This window comes from Delphinus delphis, chromosome 20 (assembly GCF_949987515.2).
Source record: "Delphinus delphis chromosome 20, mDelDel1.2, whole genome shotgun sequence".
In the NCBI taxonomy this organism is placed as follows: Eukaryota; Metazoa; Chordata; class Mammalia; order Artiodactyla; family Delphinidae; genus Delphinus; species Delphinus delphis.
This window is the reverse complement of record NC_082702.1, coordinates 14569742-14595742: the sequence shown is the minus strand read 5'-3', so window position 1 is coordinate 14595742 and position 26001 is coordinate 14569742. Positions and strand designations below refer to the sequence as shown.

The 26001-nt window shown below is 39.4% G+C and overlaps 1 protein-coding gene, 2 non-coding genes and 1 pseudogene across 4 annotated transcripts in view; 2 read left to right on the top strand and 2 right to left on the bottom strand.

The window, feature by feature from the left end:
• Positions 1-20694, bottom strand: part of LOC132416118 (zinc finger protein 569) — a 68423-nt gene extending 47729 nt beyond the window's left edge. For both annotated transcript variants that reach the window (XM_069540167.1, XM_069540166.1), the window contains exons 1-3: positions 20372-20694; positions 18933-19095; positions 13559-13712 (exon numbers count right to left, since the gene is read on the bottom strand). In XM_069540167.1, coding sequence (XP_069396268.1) covers positions 13559-13698 — 140 coding nt within the window. In that variant the 5' untranslated portion in view covers positions 13699-13712; positions 18933-19095; positions 20372-20694. The remainder of the gene's footprint in view (positions 1-13558; positions 13713-18932; positions 19096-20371) is intronic.
• On the bottom strand, positions 1244-1316 carry TRNAE-CUC (transfer RNA glutamic acid (anticodon CUC)). The gene has a single exon. It is a non-coding gene; the product is annotated as a tRNA-Glu (tRNA).
• On the top strand, positions 13169-13275 carry LOC132417391 (U6 spliceosomal RNA). Its single transcript, XR_009517829.1, has one exon. It is a non-coding gene; the product is annotated as a U6 spliceosomal RNA (small nuclear RNA).
• A 3295-nt stretch (positions 20695-23989) lies between the features above and the next one.
• Positions 23990-24633, top strand: LOC132417056 (small ubiquitin-related modifier 2 pseudogene; annotated as a pseudogene).
• Positions 24634-26001: the final 1368 nt, after the last annotated feature.

Genomic DNA, 26001 nt, shown 5'->3' with positions numbered 1-26001 from the left:
TCTTCACTAAAAAAAACCCAGAATCACCCGTATCATAAATTACCCAATCCCCTAGTCCATTAAACTTAAATACAATCTCCACTTCTTCATCCTTTAAAACAGGGGTCCGCAACCCCCGGGCCACGGACTGGTACTGGTCCACGGCCTGTTAGGGACAGGGCAGCACGGCAGGAGGTGAGTAGTAAGCAAGTGAGGGAAACTTCATCTGCTCCTCCCCATCACTCGCATTACAACCTGAACCATCCCCCACCCCCCTACCCCCCATTTTTTCATAGAAGAAAAAATGTCTTCTATGAAACTGGTACCTGGTGCCAAAAAGGTTGGGGACCGCTGCTTTAAAACATAGAATACTATTGAAAATTCTATCAACGCTGAAAGAAATATACCTAGAACGGTCTTACTAGAAACTCAAACTTCAGGATACTGCTCAGTAGCCATAGCTGTCATATAACCAAATACTACCAACATTCTCCCTAAATAAATCAAAAATGCTATTAGACCCCAAAACGAACCACCAAAATTCAACACAATCCCACAACCAAAACCACCAACTACAATCAACCCAAGTTCACCATAAATAGGTTTTTTTAAAAATTTATTTATTTTTGGCTGTTTGGGGTCTTTGTTGCTGTGCACGGGCTTTCTCTAGTTGTGGCGAGCGGGGGCTACTCTTCGTTGCAATGTGCAGGCTTCCCATTGCGGTGGCTTCTCTTGTTGCGGAGCATGGGCTCTAGGCACGCAGGCTTCAGTAGTTGTGGCTCACAGGCTCTAGAGTGCAGGCTCAGTAGCTGTGGTGCACAGGCTTAGTTGATCCACGGCATGTGGGATCTTCCCAGACCAGGGCTCAAACCCACGTCCCCTGAATTGGCAGGCGGATTCTTAACCACTGAGCCACCAGGGAAGCCCTAGGTGAAGGTTTTGAAGAAAAACCCACAAGACTAATTACAAAAATAGTACTTAAAATAAATACAATGTATGTTATCGTTATTCTTACATGGAATCTAACCATAGCCAATGACATGAAAAATCACTGTATTTCAACCATAAGAATACTTAATAACCAACATCTGAAAATCATCCATTAACAAAAATTAACAATGCATTTATCGATCTCCCAGCTCCATCAAATATTTCATCATGATGAAATTTTGGTTCCCTACTGGGCATTTATTTTTGTTTTTTTTCTGGGGTTTTTTTGGCCCCGCCACAAAAAGATCCCCGCCCTGGCTTGCAGGGATCTTAGTTCCCTAACCAGGGATTGAACCTGGGCCCTCAGCAGTGAGAGCACAGAGTCCTAACCACTGGACCACCAGGGAACTCCCTAGTTCTACAAATCTTGACAGGCTTATTCTAGCAATACATTATACATCAGATACAATAACCACTTTTTAATCAGTAACACATATCCGAGACGTAAACTATGGACGAACTATCCGAAATCTACATGCAAATGGAGCCTCCATCTTTTTTATTTGCCTATTTATTCATGTAGGACAAGGATTATACTATGGATCCTACACCTTTTTAAAATATTTACTTATTTTATTTATTTTCTTCCTTTTTAATTTTTTTGGCTGCATCGGGTCTTAGTTGCGGCACACGGGATCTTCGTTGAGGCATGCAGGATCTTTTGTTGTGGCGTGTGGGCTCTTCATTGTAGTGCTTAGGCTTCTCTCTAGTTGTGGTGTGTGGGTTTTCTCTCTCTAGTTGGGGCGTGTGGGCTCCAGGGCGCATGGGCTCTGTAGTTGTGGCCCTCGGATGAGAACGTGGGCTCTGTAGTTTGTGGCACGTGGGCTCTCTCATTGAGGCACGTGAGCTCAGTAGTTGTGGCAAAAGAGCTTAGTTACCCCATGGCATGTGGGATCTTAGTTCCCCGACCAGGGATAGAACCCATGTCCCCTGCATTGGAAGGTGGATTCTTTACCACTGGACCACCAGGGGAGCCCCAGATCCTATACCTTTTCAGAAACATGGAACACTGGAATCATCTTATTATTTACAGTCCTAGCTACAGCATTCATGGGCTATGTCTTACCTTGAGGACAAATATTCTGAGGAGCAACAGTTAATACTGTTCTCCTCTCAGCAATCCCATGTATCCGCACAAGCCTCGTCAAATGAATCTGAGGTGGCTTTTCAGTAGATAAAGCAACTCTTACACGATTCTTCGCCTTCCATTTTATTCTCCCATTTATAATTGCAGCACTAGCAGCTGTCTACTTACTATTCCTCTACAAGACAGGCTCCAATAATCCTACAGGAATCTCATCTGATATAGACAAAATTACATTTCACCCCTACTGTACAATCAAAGACATCCTAGGTGCCTTGTTACTAATTTTAATACTAATAATATTAGTGCTATTTTCACCCAACCTACTAGGAGACCCAGACAACTACACTCCAGCAAACCCTCTCAACACACCACCTCATATCAAGCCAGGGTGATATTTTCTATTTGCACATGTAATTCTACAATAAATTCCTAATAAACTAGAAGGAGTATTAGCCCTAATCTTTTCAATCTTAATTCTAGCATTTATCCCAATTCTTCACACATCCAAACAACGAAGCATAACATCTCCACCTCTCAGCCAGTGCCTATTTTGAGTACTACTAGCAGACCTATTAACACTAACATGAAGTGGAGGACAACCCGCAGAACACCCCTTCATTATGGTATTTGTCTTTCTGTTTCTGACTTAGTTCACTTCACATGCTAATCTCTAAGTCCACCCATGTTGCTGCATTTCCATTTATTTTTAATTTATTTTCTTTCATCATGTTTTTTTTTCATTTTCAGCATACAGTGCCTGTACATACTTTGTGAGATTTATTAAGTATTGTATTTTGGGGGTGCTAATAAAATGGCATTTAAAATTTTACTTCAGTAGCAACATGGATGCAACTAGAGATTATCATACTAAGTGAAGTCAGAAAAAGAAAGACAAATACCATATGATATCACCTATATGTGGAATCTAAAATATGATACAAGTGAACCTATCTATGAAACAGAAACAGTCTCACAGACATAGATAACAGACTTGTGGTAACCAAGCAGGAGGGGCAGGGGGAGAGATGGAGTGGGAGGTTGGGGTTAGCAGATGTAATCTATTATATACAGAAAGGATAAACAACAACGTCCTACTATATATATAATACAGGGAACTATATTCAATAGCCTATGATAAACCATAGTGGAAAAGAATATTGAAAATGTACATATGGGCCTCCCTGGTGGCGCAGTGGTTGAGAGTCCGCCTGCCGATGCAGGGGATACAGGTTCGTGCCCCGGTCCGGGAGGATCCCACATGCCGCGGAGCGGCTAGGCCCATGAGCCATGGCTGCTGAGCCTGCGCGTCCGGAGCCTGTGCTCCGCAATGGGAGAGACCACAACAGTGAGAGGCCCGCGTACCACAAAAATAAATAAATAAATAAAGACAGGGTAAGAGGGGTGGAGTTGTATGATCAGCTTGTGCACCTTCTTCTGATTCGTTGGTGGTGAGGTAATCAGGAGTCAATATCATCAATCTGGTTCCAACCCACCTGGGGTCAACTCGCTCATGGGCAAGCAGTAGTTAACTTTTTCCACCTGATGGGGGTTTCACCATCTGCCAAACAACTCAAGGATGGCTCAGAATACTAACTACAGACCTTATGGAGGAACTAAAGATCTTTAACTTTGTTTAATGGCTAAGCTATTATTGTTTCAAATTGCCTGACTGCTTTCCTTTGTTTCTGCATTTTCTCACTTCTCTGATTAAATTTGCTCTTTGGAACACCCCCCCCCCCCGACCAAAATCTGCATCTACCTTCAAATAATATGACACTGCTTCAATTGTAGTATAAAGACCACAACAACATATTCCAAATTCCTCCCATCCTTTGTGCTACATTCATCATATATTTCACTTTTACCTATGCCATAAACATACAATATTTACTCTAGATGATCACGTATCTTTTAGAGCAATTACGTATAAGAAAGGAAATGAATTTTATTTGAATTTCACTGATTCCAGTTCCAATGTACTTCATTTCTTTGTGCAAATCCAAGTTTGATGGATATCATATTCCTTCTGCATCTCCTGTAGAGAAGGTCTATTGGCAGTTTTCTTAAATAAATAAATTTACTTATTTATTTATTTATGGCTGTGTTGGGTCTCATTGCTGCACACGGGCTTTCTCTAGTTGCAGCCAGCAGGGGCTACTCTTCATTGCAGTGCTCGGACTTCTCATTGCAGTGGCTTCTCTTGTTGTGGAGCACAGGTTCTAGGCACGCAGGCTTCAGTAGTTGTGGCACATGAGCTCAGTAGTTGTGGCTTGTGGGCTCCTCAGTAGTTGTGGTGCACAGGTTTAGTTGCTCCGCAGCATGTGGGATCTTCCCGGACCAGGGCTCGAACCCATGTCCCCTGCATTAACAGGTGGATTCTTAACCACTGCATCACCAGGGAAGCCTGCAATGAGTTTTTGATTGTCTGAAAAAGTATTTTATTTATTTATTTTTGGCTGCATTGGGTCTTCATTGCTGCGTGTGGGCTTTCTCTCGTTGTGGTGCGCAGGCTTCTCATTGCGGTGGCTTCTCTTATTGAGGAGCACAGCCTCTAGGTGCACTGGCTTCAGTAGTTGTGGCTCATGGGTTCAGTAGTTGTGGCTAGTGGGCTTCAGTAGTTGTGGCTCGCAGGCTTAGAGCGCAGGCTCAGTAGTTGTGGCGCATGGGCTTAGTTACCCTGCATGGGCTTAGTTGCTCCACAGCATGTGGGATCTTCCCAGACCAGGGATTGAACCCATGTCCCCTGCATTGGCAGGTGGATCCTTAACCACTGCACCACCAGGGAAGTCCCTGAAAAAGTATTTATTTTTCATTTTTGAAGCATATTTTTGCATGGTATAGAATCCTGTATTGATAGCTTTTTTCTTTCAGTACTTTAAAAATTTGTCTCCATTGTCTTCTTGCTTGCATGATATCTGATGAGAAGTCTGCTGTATGTGATTCTTATCCTTGTCCCTCAGTACATAAAGTTTCTATTTTCTTGAAGTTGCCTTCAAGATTTTCTTCCTTATCTTTCTTTTTCAGAAGTTTAAATATGATAATACCCAGGGGCATTCTTGGTGGTCCAGTGGTTAAGACTTTGTGCTCCCAATGCAGGGGGCCCAGGTTCGATCCCTGGTCAGGGAACTAGATCCCACCTGCCACAACTAACAGCCTGCATGCTGCAACTAAAAGATCCTGCATGCTGCAACTAAAGATCCTGCGTGCTGCAATGAAGATCCCGCATGTGGCAATGAAGATCCCTCATACCAAAACTAAGACCCAGAGCAGCCAAATAAATAAATAAATAAGTATATTTTAAAAAAATATGATATGTCCAAAAGTGTTTTTCATTTTTATTTGTGTTTATCCTGCTTGGTGGTCTCTGAGTTTACTGGTTTGGTGTCATTAACGTTGAAAAAGTCTCAGCCATTATTTCTTCAAATATTTTTTCTTCATTCTCTCTCTTAACTGGAATTCCAATTAAGCATATATGAGACATTTTATACTGTCCTATACCTCTTGGATGCTCTATTCTGGCTTTTTTCACCCACTCTTTTTCTCACTGTGTTTCAGTATAGGTAATTTCTATTACTCTAAATTGAAGTTCACAGATTCTTTCTTCAGCTGTGTCCAATCTACTAATGAGTCTATCATAAACATTATTCACCTCTGCTGTGATTCTGATTTCTAGCATTTCTATTCAACTTTTTCTTATAGTTTCCATCTCTCTGCTGTAATTACCCATGTGATCCATTACATATTAGTCATAATTATTCTAAATTCCTATTGGGTTGTTCCAATATCTACGTCATATCTGAGTCTGGTTCTGATGATTGCTTTGGCTCTTTGAAGTGTTATTTCTTGCCTTTTCACATACCTTATAATTTTTTGGAAAGCTGGACACCTTGGGTAGTACAGCAAATATAAAATTAAGTATTTCTTATGCTTACAGATTAGCATGCCTTTCCTTCTGCTAGGTTTTTTTGTTTTTTGCTTTTTTTTTTTTTCCCCAGTATGCGGGCCTCTCACTGTTGTGGCCTCTCCTGTTGTGGAGCACAGGCTCCAGACGCACAGGCTCAGTGGCCATGGCTCATGGGCCTAGCTGCTCTGCGGCATGTGGGATCTTCCCGGACCGGGGCACGAACCCGTGTCCCCTGCATTAGCAGGTGGACTCTCAACCACTGCGCCACCAGGGAAGCCCTCTGCTATGTTTTTAACACGGGGGTTTGAGTCAGCAGATGGGTGGGGTTTAGGTTTTTCATTGCTGTGGTTACCTTCATTGTACCACAGGCTTCAGATTCCTCTAAAGATACCTGTGTTTAAGGTATGGGTTGGTTTCAGGCATGTTTTCTCAATATATGTTTCTCCCTTGGCAATGAGTATTCCATCTGTGCTGTTCCCCACAGAGAATCTCTCTTGCAGGTCTCCCAGCTATGTTCCAGTATTATTTTTATTTGATGCTTGTTATCCTCATGGGGGGTTGGGCAGTAGGGGTTGGTAGAGAAAAGCAGTCTCTTATATTCTCACTAAGCCTAAATCTTAGGCAGGCCCCATGTCCCTGGGTCTTGGTTATGTATGTGGCTTTCATGAATGCTCTTGCCTCTCCTCCAGCTGTGTGCTAGGTCTAGCACATATTCCTTCCCCACTCCCAGAGGTAGTGCTTTTTTTTCAGTTCACTTTCTTAAACTGCTATAAGTTTCCACCTGTGCCCTAAGGTAACAGTTTTTGTTGCTTTTTATTATACAAACTAAAGTTTTTATTCTGCAGCAAAGATGGGTCTGTGCTGTTGTTCCCTTTCCCAAAGCAGCACCACAAGGAAAGATATCACAGGACTCTCCTCCATTTTCACAGTGAGTGTCTGGTGGGATTTCTGGAGGAAAAGCCTAACAGAGATTGAAAACTCCCAAATTTGCAACTCCCTCAGTGGCTTTATACTCTTGCTGGCCCACATTCAACCTTTGATAATTTGTTTAAAAATTTTAACTGTATCTTCTTACTGGCTTATATGGTGTCTGGCAGTATCCACCCCATGTGAGTGAAGGCTCAAGTCCTGTTTCTCCCAGAAGGCATCTGTTTTTCCTCAGATTTCAGGTTACTTGGTTGCCCTGTGACCTCAGTTCTTTGATGAGTTCAAAAAAAGTTGTTAATCTGCAGTTCGTCCAGTTTTTTCCTTGTTTTAAGGGTGGAGGCAGAGCTCTTTCCATCTATGTCCCTGAGCAGAAACCCAAAGTCCCTCCACTACAATAAACTTTTAAGAATTGCCCCACTTGGAAGGTACACAGCAAAAGTCCCTCAGCTTATTCTGGCATGGGGCCCCCAAATACCTCCCACATGAAGTTAGGATTAAGATGGTATCTTAATGTTAAGTAAATTCGCTATGTTGGAGTTGCTGCGGCAAACTGTTACAGGCAAAGCAGTAGCAATTGGCAAGGTGTCAGGGAAAAAAGAATAAATTTGGAGGAATTCAAAGTGGACTGACTGGAGAAATACTTTCAAAACAAATTCTCAGATGTTCTATTCATACCAAATGTTATTTTTCTTGTCCCTTTGTGAAGAACTTACTTGAGGTATATCCATTTGTTCAGTTTCTGAACTACTATGCATACTTCCCTCCTGAAATGAGCTCGGATACAGTTAAAAAACATTAACAACTTGGGCATCCGTATCATCATCATCGTCATTATCATCATCTCTGCCTGCTTGAATCCAAATTTTGCCAAAAACTCTAGAATCATTGAGAGCCCCACCCCTGGCTGCATTTCCCTAAGCAATTCTCTAGATAGTTTGAGCTAACTTACATACTGGGGAAATAGCTCCATCGTGGATGAGTATTTTCTTTCCACCACCACCCCAAAATTTCCCTAGTCTTCTCTTTCCCTAGTCTTCCCATGTGTCCCTGGATTCCATGTCCTAACATCCACTTGGCAACATATGTTTAAATCACATGGGGGGGGCACAAGTTATGGTTATGTGCCTTTTAAAAGAAACACAGTGCACTCACTCCCTTAAAAGCTACTGCATATCATTTCCCCCTACATAGAAACCATTCCCTGATTGCTGATCAACTGCATCTTTCACTTGACCAATGTCTTCTCATCCTTAAGTCAAATTAAGAACTACTTTATCCAGGGAATTCCCTGGCAGTCCAGTGGTTAGGACTTGACACCTTCACTGCTGTGGGCCCAGGTTCGATCCCTGGTTCGGGAATTAAGATCCTGCAAGCCATGCAACATGGCAAAAAACAAACAAACAAACAAAAAACTACTTTATCCCTTGATCAGGATATCCCTCTATTGGATATATCTTACTCCTACATCCCATGAGCTTGCCCAACATTGGCATTTATCATTCTGCCACAGCATTTGCTGATTTGTCTCTCTCCCTAGGACTGTGAATCACTTATGGCAGGGACTACTTATATGGCTTCTTCATGGCCTAGCACAATAATTTACATTTCAAAGGGCACAGTAAAAGTTTGTGCAGTGCATTTAAAATAACTATGACTAATATGTTCAGGGCTCTAATGAACAAATTAGGAAAATAGATAATGTAAGGGGAGAAATAAACAAAAGGAATGCTAGCAATTAAAAATATATCAACAGAGGTGACCTAAATGGGAAGGAAATCCAAAAAAAGAGGGATTATATGTATACATATAGCTGATTCACTCTGCTGTACAGCAGAAACTAACACAACATTGTAAAGCAACTATACTCCAATAAAAATTAATTTAAATTAATTTAAAAAATACACTAACAGAAATGAAGGCATTCAGGAAGAGGTAAAATTGTCATTGTATGTAAATGACATGATACTCTATATAGAAAACCCTAAAGACTCCACACAAAAAACTATTAGAACTCATAAATGAATTCAGCAAGGTAGCAGGATACAAGAGTAATATACAGAAATGTGTTGCATTTCTTTGCACTAACAAAGAAATATCAGAAAGGGAAGGTTAAAAAAAAAAATCCCATTTAAAATCACATCCAAAAAACAAACCACCTAGTAATGAACCTAACCAAGGAGGTAAAAGATTTATATGCTGAGAACTATAAAACATTGATAAAGGAAACTGAAGAGGATTCAAGGAAATGGAAAGATAGCCCATGTTCTTGGATTGGAAGAATTAACATAGTTTAAATGGCCATAGTACCCAAAGCAATCTACAGATTTAATGTGTTCCCTATCAAATTACCCATGACATTTTTCACAGAATTAGAACAAATAATCATAAAATTTACATGGAACCACAAAAAACCCAGAATTGCCAAAGCAATCCTGAGGAAAAAGAACAAAGCAGGAGGCATAACCCTCCCAGACTTCAGACAATATTACAAAGCTACAGTAATCAAAACAGCATGGTACTGGCACAAAAGCAGACATATAAATCAATGGAACAGAATAAAGAGCCCAGAAATAAACGCACACACCTACAGTCAATTAATCTTTGACAAAGGAGACAAGAATATACAATGAAGACAAGATGGTCTCTTCAGCAAGTGGTGCTGGGAAAGGTGGACAGCCACATGTAATCAATGAAGCTAGAACACTCCCTTACACCATGTACAAAAATAAACTCAAAATGGCTTAAAGACTTAAATATGACATGACACCATAAAACTCCTAGCAGAGAACATAGGCAAAACATTCTCTGACATAAATCACAGCAATGTTTTCTTAGGTCAGTCTCCCAAGGCAATAGAAATAAAAGCAAAAATAAACAAGTGGGACCTAATCAAACTTATAAGCTTTTGCACAGCAAAGGAAACTATCAACAAAATAAAAAGCCCACAGACTGGGAGAAAATATTTGCAAATGAAGCAACTGACAAGGGGTTAATCTCCAAAATATACAAACATCTCATGCAACTCTTTGTCAAAAACACAAACAACCTAATCAAAAAATGGGCAGAAGATCTAAATAGACATTTCTCCAAAGAAGACATACAGATGGCCAAAAAGCACATGAAAAGATGCTCAACATCACTAATTATTAGAGATATGCAAATCAAAACTACAATGAGGTATCACCTCACACTGGTCAGAATGGCCATCATCAAAAAATCTACAAACAATAAATGCTGGAGAGGGTGTGGAGAAAAGGGAACCCTCTTGCACTGTTGGTGGGAATGTAAATTGATACAGCCACTATGGAGAACAGTATGGAAGTTCCTTAAAAAACTAAAAATAGAACTACCATATGACCCAGCAATCCCACTACTGGGCATATACCCTGAGAAAACCATAATTCAAAAACAGACATGTACCACAATGTTCACTGCAGCACTATTTACAATCGCCAGGACATGGAAGCAACTTAAGTGCCCATCGACAGATGAGTGGATAAAGAAGATGTGGCACATATATACAATGAAATATTATTCAGCCATAAAAAGAAAGGAAATTGAGTTTTTTGTAGTGAGGTGGATGGGCCTAGAGTCTATCATACAGAGTGAAGTAAGTCAGAAAGAGAAAAACAAATACTGTATGCTAACACATATATATGGAATCTAAAAAAAAATGGTTCTGAAGAACCTAGGGGCAGGACAGGAATAAAGATGCAAATGTAGAGAATGGACTTGAGGATGTGGGGAGGGGGAAGGGTAAGCTGGGATGAAGTGAGAGAGTGGCATGGACATACCTACACTACCAAATGTAAAATAGCTAGCTAGTGGGAAGCAGCCACATAGCACAGGGAGATCAGCTCAGTGCTTTGTGACCACCTAGAGGGGTGGGATAGGGAGGGTGGGAGGGAGATGCAAGAGGGAGGGGATATGGGGATGTATGTATATGTATAGCTGATTCACTTTGTTATAAAGCAGACACTAACACACCATTGTAAAGCAATTATACTCCAATAGAGATGTTAAAAAAAAGAACCATGTTAAAAAAAAAAACTAAAAGTAGAGTTGCCATATTACCCAGCAATCCCATTTATGGGCATATATCCAGAAAAGACAAAAACTCTAATTCAAAAAGGTACAGGCATCCCATTGTTCATAGTGGCACACTATTTACAATATCCAAGACATGGAAGCAACCTAAATGTCCATTGGCAGACGAATGGATAAAGAAGATGTGGTGTACATATATATAATATATATATACACAATGGAATATTATTTAGTCATAAAAAAAGAATGAAATAATGTCATTTTCAAAAACATGGATGGACCTAGAGACTATCATACTAAGTGAAGTCAGACAAAGACAAATATTATATATCACATGTGGAATCTAAAAAATAGTACAAATGAATCTATATACAAAACAGAAAACAGACTCACAGACATAGAAAACAAACTTATGGTTACTAAAGGGGAGAGGAAGCAAGGGAGGAATAAATTGAGAGTATGGGATTAACAGATGCATATAAAATAAACAACAAGGATTTACTGCATAGCACAGGGGACTATATTCAATATCTTGTAATAAACTATAATGTAAAGTATCAAAAAAAGAATATATATATAACCAAATCACTCTGCTGTACACTTGAAACTAACATAATATGGTAAATCAACTATACTTCAACAACAATAAATAAATAAAAGTCCAAAATTTTCCAAAAAATATTTATATGGGAAAAAAGAAGAGGAACCAAGACTGTCTGAAGAAATATCTGATTTTAGGGCTGGAGCAGGAAAACTACAAGATGAGCCTAGAACATCTTGTGCCAGAAATTAAGGAAGTGCTCAAAAACTGATAGGACCATGTTAAAAAGATGTGAAACTGGCTCAAAGAAGCTCCCATTGGCCAAATTAGGGGCAATTTGAGCATGAAAATAAATATTTACAGTAATAAATTATAACCTACTGAATAAAATAGAATCCATGAGCTCAACATGATATAAATCAATAGGGAGAAAGGAAAGCTCTTCCTTTCCACTATAATGCCAACCAATAAATGTAAAAGGAATAATATAAACATAAAACCACTTATCAACTGGAGAGTGGTTCAGACTGAAGTTGTCAATGGAGGCTAAGAATGGGTAAAGTTTCGATGAGGAACAGGATTTTAGCACCATACTGGAACATCTTCCAACAGTTACAAGGAAAAATAGAACTTTACAGTGAAGACATCAACATGACTAGATGATCAAGGTTAACATCACCAGTGATGGGACAGAATGACATAATGAGAAAATCAAAGTTTGTCAGGAATACATGCCTGAGTCTAGGCATGAAGAAACATCCAATGGAATCAAGTTGAGTGCCAGCCTACAGAATATAAGGCCTGTATTCTTTTAAACTCTCAAGGACATGATAGACAGAATGACTGAGGAACTGTTCCAGGTTACAGGAGGCCAAAGAGACATGACAACCAAATGCAAGGTATGAAGGAATCCTGTACCTGAAAACTAAAAAAGACATTTTGGGGGGACTTCCCTGGTGGCGCAGTGGTTAAGACCCCATGCTCCCAATGCAGGGGGCCCAGGTTCAATCCTTCGTCAGGGAACTAGATCCCACAGGCATGCCGCAACTAAGAGTTCGCATGCCACAACTAAGGAGCCAGCATGCTGCAACTAAGGAGATGGCAAGCCACAACTATGGAGCCTGCCAGCTGCAACTAAAAAGCCCACCAGCCACAAGACCCGGCACAACCAAATAAAAATAAATAAATATATATGTTTTTTAAAGTATGAAGAAAAAGACATTTTGGGGACAATTGGCAAAACTGAAATTTGAACAGGTTCTCTAAATGGCAATGTTGTATCAATTGTTGACTTCCTGACTTATTGGGAGGTCTCTGTTTAGGGAAATACACACTGGAGTATTTAGGGGATGAAGGATCAGGTCTGAAGCTTGTAGTCAAATGGTTCAGAAAAAGACTCATTGTGTGTGTGTGTGTGTGTGTGAGAGAGAGAGAGAGAGAGAGAGAAAGAAAGAGAGAGATATTAAAAGTTGGTGAATCTGGGTGAAGGCAATAAGGGAGTTTTTTTGTAGTGTACTTGCAAATTTTCTGTGAGTTTGAAATTACTCTGACATCATTTTTTTAAAATTAAAATTGCTTAGTGCTGATGGAACTCTAAAAAAAAAAAGAATGCCTTCAATGGACTCATCAGTAGACTCAACATGACTGAAGAAAAAATCAATGAACTTGAAGACAGGTCAACAGAAACCTCCCAGTGCTCACTCCAGCAGCATATATACTAAAATTGGAATGATATAGAGATGAATAGCATGGCCTCTGCACAAGGATGACATGCAAATTTGTGAAGCGTTTGATATTTTTTAAAATGATGGGGGGGCAGGGATAGAAATGTAAAGCTTTAGAATGCATTCAAACTTTGATTATTATCAACTTAAATTAGACCATTATAAATATAAGTGGGTTTATGTCAGTCTCATTGTAACCATTAACCAAAAATTTGCAGTAGATAACAAAAGATAGTGAGAAATGAATCTAAACATACCAATAAAGAAAGCCATCAAACCACAAAGAAATAGCAAAGAAAGGAACAGAGGAACTACGAAACAGCCAAAAACCAATTAACAAAATAGCAATAAATACATACCTATCAATAATTACTTTAAATGTAAATGGATTAAATTCTCTGATCAAAAGACACAGAATGGGTTCGTGCCCTGGTCCAGGAGGATCCCACGTGCCGCGGAGCGGCTGGGCCCATGAGCCATGGCCGCTGAGCCTGCGCATCCGGAGCCTGTGCTCTGCAATGGGAGAGGCCACAACAGTGAGAGGCCTGCATACCACACACACAAAAAAAGAAAAGCTTTCAAAAAGACACAGAATGGATGAATGGATAAAAAAAACAAAACCCATCAATATGCTACCTATGACAGATTTACTTCGGTTGTAAGAACACACACAGACTGAAGGGTCCATCTTTTTGCATGATGATATTCCATGCAAATGGAAACCAAAAGAAAGTTGGAATAGCTATACTTATATCAGACAAAACAGACTTTAAAACAAAGACTGCCATAAGAGACAATGAAGGGCATTACATAATGATAAAGGGGTCAATCCAACAAGAGGATAAACATTTGTAAATATATATGCACACAACATAAGAGCACCTAAATATATGAAGCAAATATTAACAGGTCTAAAGGGAGAAATAGGCAGCAATACAATATGACAATGGATAAATCGTTCTGACAGAAAATCAATAAGGAAACATTGGCCTTAAACAACACATTAGACCAGATAGACTAAATAGATATATACAGAAATTCCATCCAAAAGCACCTGAATACACCTTCTTCTCAGGTGCACATGGAACAGTCTCTAGGATATGATAGGCCGCAAAACAAGTCTTGACAAATTTAAGAAGACTTAAATAATATCCAGCATCTTTCCCAACCACATGGTATGAAACGAAATCAATTACCAGAAGAAAACTGGAAAATTCAGAAATGTGTAGCAACTAAACAACATGCTACTGAATAACCAATGGGAACAAAGAAATCAAAAGCAAAATCAAAAATATCTTGAGACAAATGAAAATGGAAGTACAATACACCAGAACTTAAGGGATGCAACAAAAACTGCTCTAAGAAGGAAGTTCATAACAACAAATGCCTATTTCAAAAACCAAGAAAAATGTTAAATAAACAACCTAACTTTAAACCTTGAGGAACTAGAAAAGAAGAATAAAAGAAGCCCAAACTTAGTAGAAGGAAGGAAGTAACAAGAATCAGGGCAGAAAAAAATGAAATAGAGACTAAAAAGACAAGAGAAAAGATCAATGAAACCAAGAACTGATGCTGTGACAAGATAAACAAAATGGACAAAGCTTTAGCTAGACTCACCAAGTAAAAAGAGAGAGGACTTGAACAAAATCAGAAACAAAAGAGGATATGTTACAACTGATACCACAGAAATACAATACAAAAGATAAGAGACTATTACAAACAATTATATGCCAAAAAATTGGACAACCTAGAAGGAATGGATACATTCCTAGAAACATACAACCATCCAAGACTGAATTATGAAGAAACAAAGAATCTGAACAGACCGATTACTAGTAAGGAGGTTGAATCAGTAATTTAAAACCTCCCAGCAAACAAAAATCCAGAACCAGATGGCCGTACTGGTGAATTCTACCAAACATTCAAAGAAAAATTAATACGAATTCTTCTAAAAATCTCCCAAAAATAGAAGAGGAGAAAACGCTTCCAAACTCACTTCACAAGGCCAGCATTACCCTGATACCAAAACCAGACAAGTATACTACAAGAAAAGACAATCACAGGCCAATATTCTGGATGAACACAGATGAAAAATCCTCAACAAAATATTAGCAAACATGAACTCAACATACATTAAGAATCAAACACCTCAGGGCTTCCCTGGTGGCACAGTGGTTAAGAATCCGCCTGCCAGTGCAGGGGACACAGGTTCAATCCCTGGTCTGGGAAGATCCCACATGCTGCAGAGCAACTAAGCCCATGCACCAGAACTACTGAACCTGCACTCTAGAGCCCACAAGCCACAACTACTGAAGCCCGCATGCCTAGAGCCCACACTCTGCAACAGGAGAAGCCACTGCAATGAGAAGCCTGTGCACCACAATGAAGAGTAGCCTCCACTTGCCACAACTAGAGAAAGCCCATGTGCCACAATGAAGACCCAATGCAGCCAAAAATAAAACAAACAAATACATTTATTTTAAAAAATTTTAAAAAAAGAATCAAACACCTCAATAAAGTGGGATATATTCTAGGGATGCAAGGATGGTTCAATAACCACAAATCAACAAATGTGATACACCACATTACCAAAATGAATGATAAAAATCCATATGATCATCTCAATAGATGAAGGAAAAGTATTTGACAAGATTCAACATCCATTTTTGATAAAAACTCTCAACAGGGCTTCCCAGGTGGCGCAGTGGTCGGGATTCTGCCTGCTGATGCAGGGGACACGGGTTCGTGCCCCGGTCCGGAAGGATCCCACATGCTGCGGAGCAGCTGGGCCCGTGAGCCATGGCCGCTGGGCCTGTGTGTCCGGAGCCTGTGCTCCACAACAGCAGAGGCCACAACAGTGAGAGGCCCGCATACAGCCAAAAAAAAAAAAAAAACTCTCAACAAAGTGGGTATAGAGGAAACGTATCTCACATAATTAATGATATATATGACAAGCTCAGAACTAACACCATAGTTAATGGTGTGAAGCTAAGAGCTTTTCCTCTAAGACCAGGAACAAGACAGGATGCCCATTCTCACTATTTTTGTTCAACATAGTACTGGAAATCCTAGCCAGAGCAATTAGGCAAGAAAAAGAAATAAAAGGCATCCAAATGGAAAGGAAGAAGTGAAACTTTCATTATTTGCAGATGACATGATATTATACATACAAAACCCTAAAGACTGCCAAATAACTGTTAGAACTTATAAATGAATTCAGTAATGTTGCAGGATACAAAATTAATATACAGAAATTGCTGCATTTCTATGCACTAATAATGAACTATCAGAAAGAAAAGTTAAGAAAACAATTCCATTCACAATTGCATCAAAAAGAATAAAACACCTAGGAATAAGTTCAACCAAGCAGGTGAAAGACTATACAATGAAAACTATAGGACACTGATGAAAGAAATTGAAAAAGACACAAATAAATGGAAAGAAATTCCGTGTTCATGGATTGGAAGAATTGATATTGCTAAAATGTTCATACTACCCAAAGCAATGTATAGATTCAATGCAATTTCTATCAAAATTCCAATGGAATTTTTCATAGAAATAGAACAAACAATCCTAAAATTTGTATGGACCCACAAAAGACCCCAAATTGCCAAAGCAATCTTGAGAAGGAATAACAAAGCTGGAGGCATCATGCTCCCTGTTTGCAAACAGTACAAGACTTCTCTTTGTTTTGTGTGTTTGTTTTGCATATTTGACTTTCCAACCATGTAAATGTCTTACATGATTCTAAAACAAAATTAAAACAAATGTTAAAACAAAAACTAAAATAATTAATTAAATAAATTAAATTAAAACAACAACAACCAAAAAAACCCATAAGCTACACCTAAAAATCAAAAGCAGAATGAAACAAATGAACCTACTCGTATGTTACATTTGTGGCTTAACCACACACAGAGAAATTAGTTCTAGTTACTTTAAAGCACAATAATTGGGTTATATGTCCCTAGAGAGACAACCCCAAAGCAAATAGATCTATAAAGAAATATTAAATTATTTGCAGTAGGAATATTTTAAGTACTAGTAATATTGCTCTGAACTATCTTATTTATATATACATATACACATCTACAGATGGATGGATTAATAAATAAAAGACACAAAAATGAAACTAAAGTAGAAACTCTATAATTCTAAATTTTTTTTTATTGCAAATAGCAGTATGAACTCATGGGGTCTACTCTGTTAAGAGTATATTTCCAGCTACAACGTTAATAAACATTGAAAACATATCATGTGAAAGAAGCCAGTCACAAAAGACCACATATTGTACGATTTCATTGATATGAAATGGCTGAATAGACAAATTCATCAAGGCATCAATCAGATTAGTGGTTCATTAGACTGGGAGGAAGGAGGAGAATATGAGATTGACTGCTAATGGGTACGATAATTCAGGGGGGACAAAAATGATCTAAAATTACACGATGGTGATGGGTGCACAACCCTGTGGATTTTTTAGAAAAACATTCCGTTGTACACTTTAAAGGGTAAAATGTATGGTATGTGAATCAAGCTACTAAAAAAAACTAAAAGAATATATTTCCTTGCTCTGCCCACCAAAACAAAAAGCCTAGAAACAATGACCATGTCAGTAGCACTAAGCACCATAACTGGGGTTTTCTCCCAACCATTCTAGGTAGACCCTTTCAGTCTTTTTTGCTGGTTCCTCCTCATTTTCTTTGACTTTCTCATGTTGAAGTGACCCAGAGATAAGTCCTTTACGTCTATCATTTTCCATCTACCCTCTAAGTGATCTCCTTAAATATCATCTATATGCTGATAATCCCCAAACGTATGTCTCCAACCTAGGTCTCAGAACTTTCTTTTGAACTTCAGACTTGTATATCCCACTGCCAACTTAATATTTCCACCTGAATGTCCAATGGGCATCTCATACTTCAGATACAATATTCCAAACTGAAATCTCACTATCTCTCTATGCCCCAGGTTCTTTCTACCTTCTTTCCCTTCTCAGTTAATGACAACTCCATTCTTCAAGTTGCTCAGATTAAAAAATATTGTGTCATCTTGTCACACTTACACTCCACATCAGTTCTATCAGCAAATTATGTCAGCTTTACCTTTAAATTATATCCAGTACACGACTACTTCTCATCATTTTTACTACTCTGGTCCAGGTCACCAACATCTTTTCCCTAGATTAATGCAATAGCTTCCTAGTTGGTCTCTCTGCTTCTGCCCTTGTCCCTGACCTCTTCCCCTATTCTTCTTCTCACAATTCTCTCATCAGAGCAACCAAGGCAATCCTCTTAAATCGTAAGCAGATACTATCACTTGTATGTTCAAAACTCTCCAATAGCTTCCCATCTCATTCACAGTAAAAAGCCAAGATCCTTAACAGGGCCCATAAGGCCCAATCTGATCTGCCCTCCTTCCCTCCAATTACCTTTCTTCTCTCATCTCTCACTACTCTCCCTCTCATTTGCTCTATTTCAGCCACACCAGCCTCTTCGTAACAGGCATATTCCCATCTCAGGGCTTTTCTAACTGTTGTTCCCTCTTCCCTTAATTATGTGCATAACTAGCACCTGTATTTCCTTCATATCTTTATTATTACATTTTCAGGATGCATTCTTAACTACCCCATCTAAAACTCCAAGTCTCATCCCTGATTCTATATATCCTCCTGCTTTACTTTTCTCTTAGAATGTTTCACTATTTAATGTATGTTATATTTAACTTACTTACCTCATTTATTATCTGGCCCACAACAGTGTAAGTACCATGATAGCAGAGCGTTTGTCTCCTTTGTTCAATGTTATATCCCAAGCATCTATAATTATTCCTGTCACACGCAGCATTCAATAAATGGTGAGTGGATGAATGAATGAATCCTCAGTACCTGAAGAACCTGGAAAAGAAATTTGAAAATAGAACACTGCTTTAGAAAAACACCTTAGAAAACACATAATTCACACAAAAAAAGATTTTTAAATGGTTGACTTCAGTAGTAATTAAATAACTGCAAATTAAAGAAATTATTTTACATCTATGAGGTTAACAAAGATTATTAATACTAACGATAACCATTGTTATCAAGGGTGTATGACTATAGGCAATCTTATACCATGCCAATAATACTGTAGATTATTGGAACCTTACAAGAGAATAACTGGATAGAATTAGGGAGTCTTTAATAAGCATATATATCTCAACCTATCAGTTCCACTTCTAAGAGCCTGCCTCCCACCAAAAAAAATTAAGAAAGTGCATGATAACATGCCAAATAGTTGCTGATAAACACATTCTATATAATGGCAAGAAGTTAAAAAAACCAAATTACCCATCAACAGGTGTAAATGCATTAAAATGTATACCATACAAAAATCTTTTAAATGATGACACAGATGTGTAATTGTTTAAATGGAAAAATATTAACTGCACATTGTTAAATGGCATAGGTAGATTACAGAACTGTATGTATAGCGTGATTCCAATTTTATAATATACGAATGCATATGTATGTATTCACAGAGGGAGGGGTGAAAAGATGGGAAATAAATTTTGATAGTGGTTGGTAGAAGTATAAATGATTTTTGTTTTCTTGGAGCTTCTCTTTATTTTGTGATTTGGGGCGGGGAGTGAGGGGCAAGGAGTATTGTTACTAAGCACACAAAACAACGTGGCCATTACACAGAAATAAAATTTTAAATAAATACTGAAACAACGTGTTGGGGCTATTGATATCTCATAGAAAAACATATTTACGATTACCATCTCCAAAGAAATGAAGCACTGGTACAAACAGTCTCACAAATCTACACACACAACCGAACTCTGCCTTTTATTGTGGTTTGCAGCCACGTTCATAGTGAAACATAAAAGGAAAAGCACATCCACAAAATCCGCCTGCACACACGACTCCACGGCCATATCAGTCACAGACAAATGCCTGGCAAATAAAGTCCTATCAAGCCACACGCTCACAGTCCTTCACACGTCGCTCCCACGGCCTCAGGGAACCACCCGCACAGGCAAAGCCCTGCCCGGCGTCCTCCTCCAACAACACAGGCACCGGGTGGTCCGCAGGCCCCTATTCCACCCAGCACAAAGAGTCCCGGACTCTGAGCTCGCGACTTCCCGAGGACTCACCACCGAGCCCGCAGACACAGGCCCCAATTCCGCACCTCAGCGCTGCCCAAGTGGCACAGCCGGTGCAGCCCGAGTTAGGTAATCCATTAAGGTCAGTGCCGGCTGTGTCCGAAGGCAGCACAAGCCTCGGTCCGTTAGACGCAGGATAACTCTTCCCAGAGCCCCTCGCGGCTCGCCGGGGCGGGACTGGCCCTCCAGTTGACGAGTAGCGGGAATAAGCAACCGCTGCGTTGAGGAGGCTCTCAGATCTGCCGAGGGGCCTCAGCTGAGAGTTTTGCGGCAGCTGCCTCCAGTGAGTCCGGCCCTCGGAGCCTGGGAGTGCCACTTGGTGCTGAGAAGAATGTGAAGAGATCCGCAGTTTTCCTGCCCCGGACTACATTTCCCAGAGGCCGTCTCGGCCCAAATCTATTTTCTGCGAAAAGTCGCCTCCTCCTTACAGTTGTCTGGATCTTTGGGTTCTAGGCGTTACGGTATCTGGTCCGTGAGGGAAGCACCGCTGAGTCGGTTTCGTTCCGTCTGGTCACGGCTCCACCTGGGACTGGACTTCAGTGGGGTGAAAGTGGGGCAAGGTCTGGGCACCTTGAAGAGACGAGATGGGCCAGCCTGAGCCTCAAGCTCCTGGAGGCAGTCAGAAAAGGGAGGAGTAAAAAAAAGAAAAGAAAAGGGAGGAGCACCGTTGCGTGATCGGGTGTGGGAGCTTTCAGCGGTGGAATTTGTGGTAGGGAGTCTACGGGGTCGAGGGACTCTGAGGTCCAGTGACTTTAGGGTCGTTCTAGTTTGCGACCATTCGTGTGACCATGGTCGCGTCGTCTGTTCTAGTGACCTCTTGATTCTGACTCTGCAGTTTTTCAGAGACAATGTGCTCTGTCCGTTCTTTGTGTTTCTGCTTTTCTGACGGGCACCTGTTACAATATTGAAATTTACATGGTTAAGTCAATACATGAATCACCAAAATATTAAATGGAAAAAAATTATAGAGATTCGTGATTGTGTATTACTGGAAACACCCACGCCTTTTTTTTTTTTTTTTTTTTTTACACTGTGTTACTCCATATTCCATGTGTGTTATATGGACAGAAGTGATACAGGTAATCTAGAAAGATGTTGTTGCAGAAGGCAAAGACACTGAGCCATCAAATGAAAGGTCATGTCAATAATTCAAAGTAGCCTCGCCATCAGGAGTGAAAAGTGTAAGTTGAAAAGTAGACAAGTAACCAGGTGCAAAAACCTAAGAATCCAGCAACCCGGACTATATGTCACTCTTGCCCTAAAGACCCGATTTCTTTTTTCAACATTTCATATGAGTTCCACTCTGATTTAAGAACTTAAAAACAATTGACAGGGCTTCCCTGGTGGCGCAGTGGTTGAGAGTCCGCCTGCCGATGCAGGGGACACGGGTTCGTGCCCCGGTCCGGGGAGATCCCACATGCCGTGGAGTGGCTGGGCCCGTGAGCCATGGCTGCTGAGCCTGCGCTTCCGGAGCCTGTGCTCCGCAACGGGAGAGGCCATAACAGTGAAAGGCCCGCGTACCGCAAAAACAAGACTCACTGCAATAATTTTGCAGTAGAGACCAAAATGGAGAAAATATCCAAGAAAACACTATTGTATGCTTTTGTGCAACAGTATGTTGGCAAAGAGAACAGAATACAGTAGACTACAGCATGCTAAATATCAGGAACTTGTAGTCGTGAAGCTACACAAAGCCTAAGGAACTATGTTATCTCTAGGAAGCAGAATAAGATAGTCTTCCTTTCACAGCCTTCCTTTCACTAGATGATAATGGGCACTGTTTCCGAAAAGTGTGAATTTCTTTCTGGGAAGGGAAAAGAGGCTCCCAAACACTGCAGAGAGAGAACATGTCCTCTAAATAAGTTTTGCTTATTTGTCTCATGTGTCTTTACCAACAGTACATTTTTCTGTCAACTGTAAGAATTATTTTTTGCTAATTATTTTGTGAAAAGATGAGAACAGAGTTGGTTCTATGTCCATTCAGCTTCCTAATTTCATTTTTTATACTTGTAGATTTGTCTATTTCTCCTTTTATTTCTGTTAAGCTTTGCTTTATATATTTTAAAGCTCTCTTGTTGGATGATACATACTTAGAGTTGTAATAGCTTCCTGTTGGATTGATCCAATAGGAAATTATGGAATCTTCCCTTTATAATATCACTTTTTGTCTTAGTTTTGATATTACTGTAGCTTCACCATCCTTCTTTTGGCTAGTGCATTATCTTTTTCTACCCTTTTGCTTTTAACCATTCTGTTTTATTTTTAAAGTATGTCTCATTAAACAATATTATTTTAAAAATAATGACAATCTTACTCTGACATATTTAGTGAATTTACATTTAATGTAGTTGGGTTTTGGTCTACTACCTTAGAATTTGTTTTCTTTTCAGCCTAGCTTTTTAAAAAATTTTAACTTTTTATTTTGAAGTAATTCTTGATTCTCATGCAGTTGTAAGAAATAATTCAGGGAAATCCCATATACCCAGTATCCAGTTTCCCCCAGTGGTAACATCTTGCAATACTATACACTGTATCACAACCTTCACATTGATACTTTCAAGTTATTTCCATCATCACAAGAATACTTCATGTTGTCCTTTTACAGCCATACCCACTTCCCTCCTTCTCTTAACCCCCTCCTTAAGACCTGGCAACCCTAATCTGTTCTCCATTTCTATAATTTTATCTCTTCAAGAATCTTATGTAAATGGAATTATAAAGTATGTAATTGGACTATTGACTTTTTCACTCAGCATAATTCCCTGGAGATTCATAAGTGTTTTTACATGTGTAAGTAATTCATTCCTTTTTATTGCTGAGTAGAAGTCCATGTGGATATGCCACAGTTTGTTTAGCCATTCATTCATTGAAGGACATATAGGTTGTTTCCAACTTTTGGCTGTTATAACTAAAGCTGCTATATACATTCATGTACAATTTTTTCGTGTATGTGAAAACAAATTTTCATTTCAAACACCAAGGAGAGTTTTAGAAGGAATTTGTCCATTTATTTATTTTTTTAATCTATCTGGAATTTTCACTGAGATTGTATTGAGTATATAGATCAATTGGGGAGAACTGACATCTTTAAAATGGTGACTCTCATAACCATAAGACACAATATGAGCACAATATATATCTTCTTTAATTCCTCTAAGCAATATTTTATACTTTTTAATGTACAGATAATGAAATATTTTGTCAGATTTACCCCTAAGTATTACAGAGTTTTTGATGCATTGTAAATGGTATTTAAAAAAATCCAATTTCCAATTGTTCATTGCTGGTATATAAGAAATACAATTGATTTCTGTATCTTGTAGCCTGATACCTTGCTTAAGTCACTTAGTATTTCTACTAGAGTTTGGAGGTTCCACTGGATTTTCTACATAGATGATCATGTCATCTCTGAGAAAAGACAGTGATATCTATTCCTATTGCAATCGGCAGATATAGTATGGACCCGCCCACCCACCCAAAATATGGTTGGGATGTTGAGACTGATGACGCCACACACACACCAAGAGGGTATGAAAAGTTTTATTACTCACAAAATGAAGCTTTCTAGGAAAAGCAAGGCAGGTGTCCCAAGAAAGTCTGCAAGTTGTTTGCAAAAGCAAGGAAAGGAAATTGGCGTGGAGCGTTTATGGCAGAGGCTTGTGTGGTTTAAATCTCCCGCTAGTGTCAAAAAAGAGAGGAGCTAAGCTTGCCCAGATTGGGGGCACAAGAGAAATAAGGAGTGAAGCTCAAAGCTGTAAGCAGCTTCTTCTGCTGTTCCTGGTGCTGGTTGTGTGCGTGTTTGGTGTGGATCTGGTGAAACAGCAGCTGAGGAGACTCCGGAGATCACCATGGCTGACAAAAAGACCAAGGAAGGACTGAGTACAATGATCATATTAATTTGAAGGTGGCAGGGCAGGATGGTTCTGTGGTGCACTTTAAGATTAAGAGGCATACACCACTTAGTAAACTAATGAAAGTCTATTGTGAATGACACGGTTTGTCAATGAGGCAGATCAGATTCCGATTTGACTGGCAGCCAATCAATGAAACAGACTCACCTACACAGCTGGAAATGGAAGATGAAGATACAAATGATGTGTTCCAGCAACAGACAGGAGGTGTCTACCAAAAAAGGAACCTGCTACTTTACTCCAGAACTCTGTTCTACAGACCAAAAGGACATTCTCAATTAGAAAAATGCAATTTGGTTCCACCACATCCTAACTACTACAGTACGGTTTTCTCTAGTCTTTCATTTTCCTCTTCCCCATTCCTTTATTGTACGTAAAGTAACTGGTGTATACAGAAGCATATTGCTTTCCTAAAAAATAAATTATGGCCAATGGTATGTTTTGATTGACATCAAATGAAAATGGGTTGGGGGAAAATACTAGTTCTGTGAAAATGTTGCCTTTCCATTAGTGGTATGCTTGGTCACCTCTTATCTTTATATGCCAGTAAGTTATTTTGCTCTCGCTATTTAACACAAAAAAGGAATATAAAAAATCCTTGCAGGGCTTCCCTGGTGGCGCAGTGGTTGAGAGTCCGCCTGCTGATGCAGGGGACGCGGGTTCATGCCCCGGTCCGGGAAGATCCCACATGCCACGGAGCGGCTGGGCCCGTGAGCCATGGCCGCTGAGCCTGCACGTCCAGAGCATGCGCTCCGCAACGGGAGAGGCCACAACAGTGAGAGGCCCGCGTACCGCAAAAAAAAAAAATTGTTCAGCTGGAGAATTTTAATGTTTTTCATTTATCATTGTTAAACCAAGGACAATTTTATGACTTTTTTCTATGTAGATGTCACAAGTAAGGTAGTCTCTTTAAGTAGGGATAAATTACTCTAAAAGAACTAAATCCTAAAATAGTATAAATACACTTATTTACAAAACAGAAATAGAGTCACAGATGTAGAAAACAAACTTATGACCACCAAGGGGGAAGGGGGAGGTAGGATAAATTGGGAGATTGGGATTGGCATGAACACACTACTATATATAAAATAGATAACTAATGAGGAGCTACTGTATAGCACAAGGAACTCTACTCAGTACTCTGTAATGACCTATATGGGGTAAGAGTCTAAAAAAGAGTGGATATATGTATAACTGATTCACTTTGCTGTACAGCAGAAACTAATACGACATCATAATCCAACTATACTCCAATTAAAAATTAATTTTTTAAAAATAAAGAAATCCTAGATAGTTGTCCCTTCAAGACAAGCACTTGTTTAAATAAACTTCTTGGTTTGGTTTTCTTTTTTAAAGCTATAAGCAGGCAAACATCAAAAAATGAAATTAAGCTCTTCATCACACTATCAAATCTGTATGCTGTTCATTTCTTTTTCTTTCCTGGTTTCTCTGGCTAAAACCTTCTATAAAAGACTGAACAGAAGTGGAGACAGTGAATATCTTTGCCAAGATCTTACTTCGAAGGAAAGCATTCAGTTTTGTACTATTAAGTGAAATGGTAGCTGGAGATTTTTCGTAGATGACCTTCACTGAGTTGAAGCTTTTTTTCTTTTTCTGCTAAGTGTATTTATCAAAAATGGATGTTGAATTTTGTCAAATGCTCTTTCTGCATCTGAGATGGCAATACTGTATTTTCCTTCTCTTTTAGTTTGTTAATATGTTGAATTACACTGGACTTCAAATCT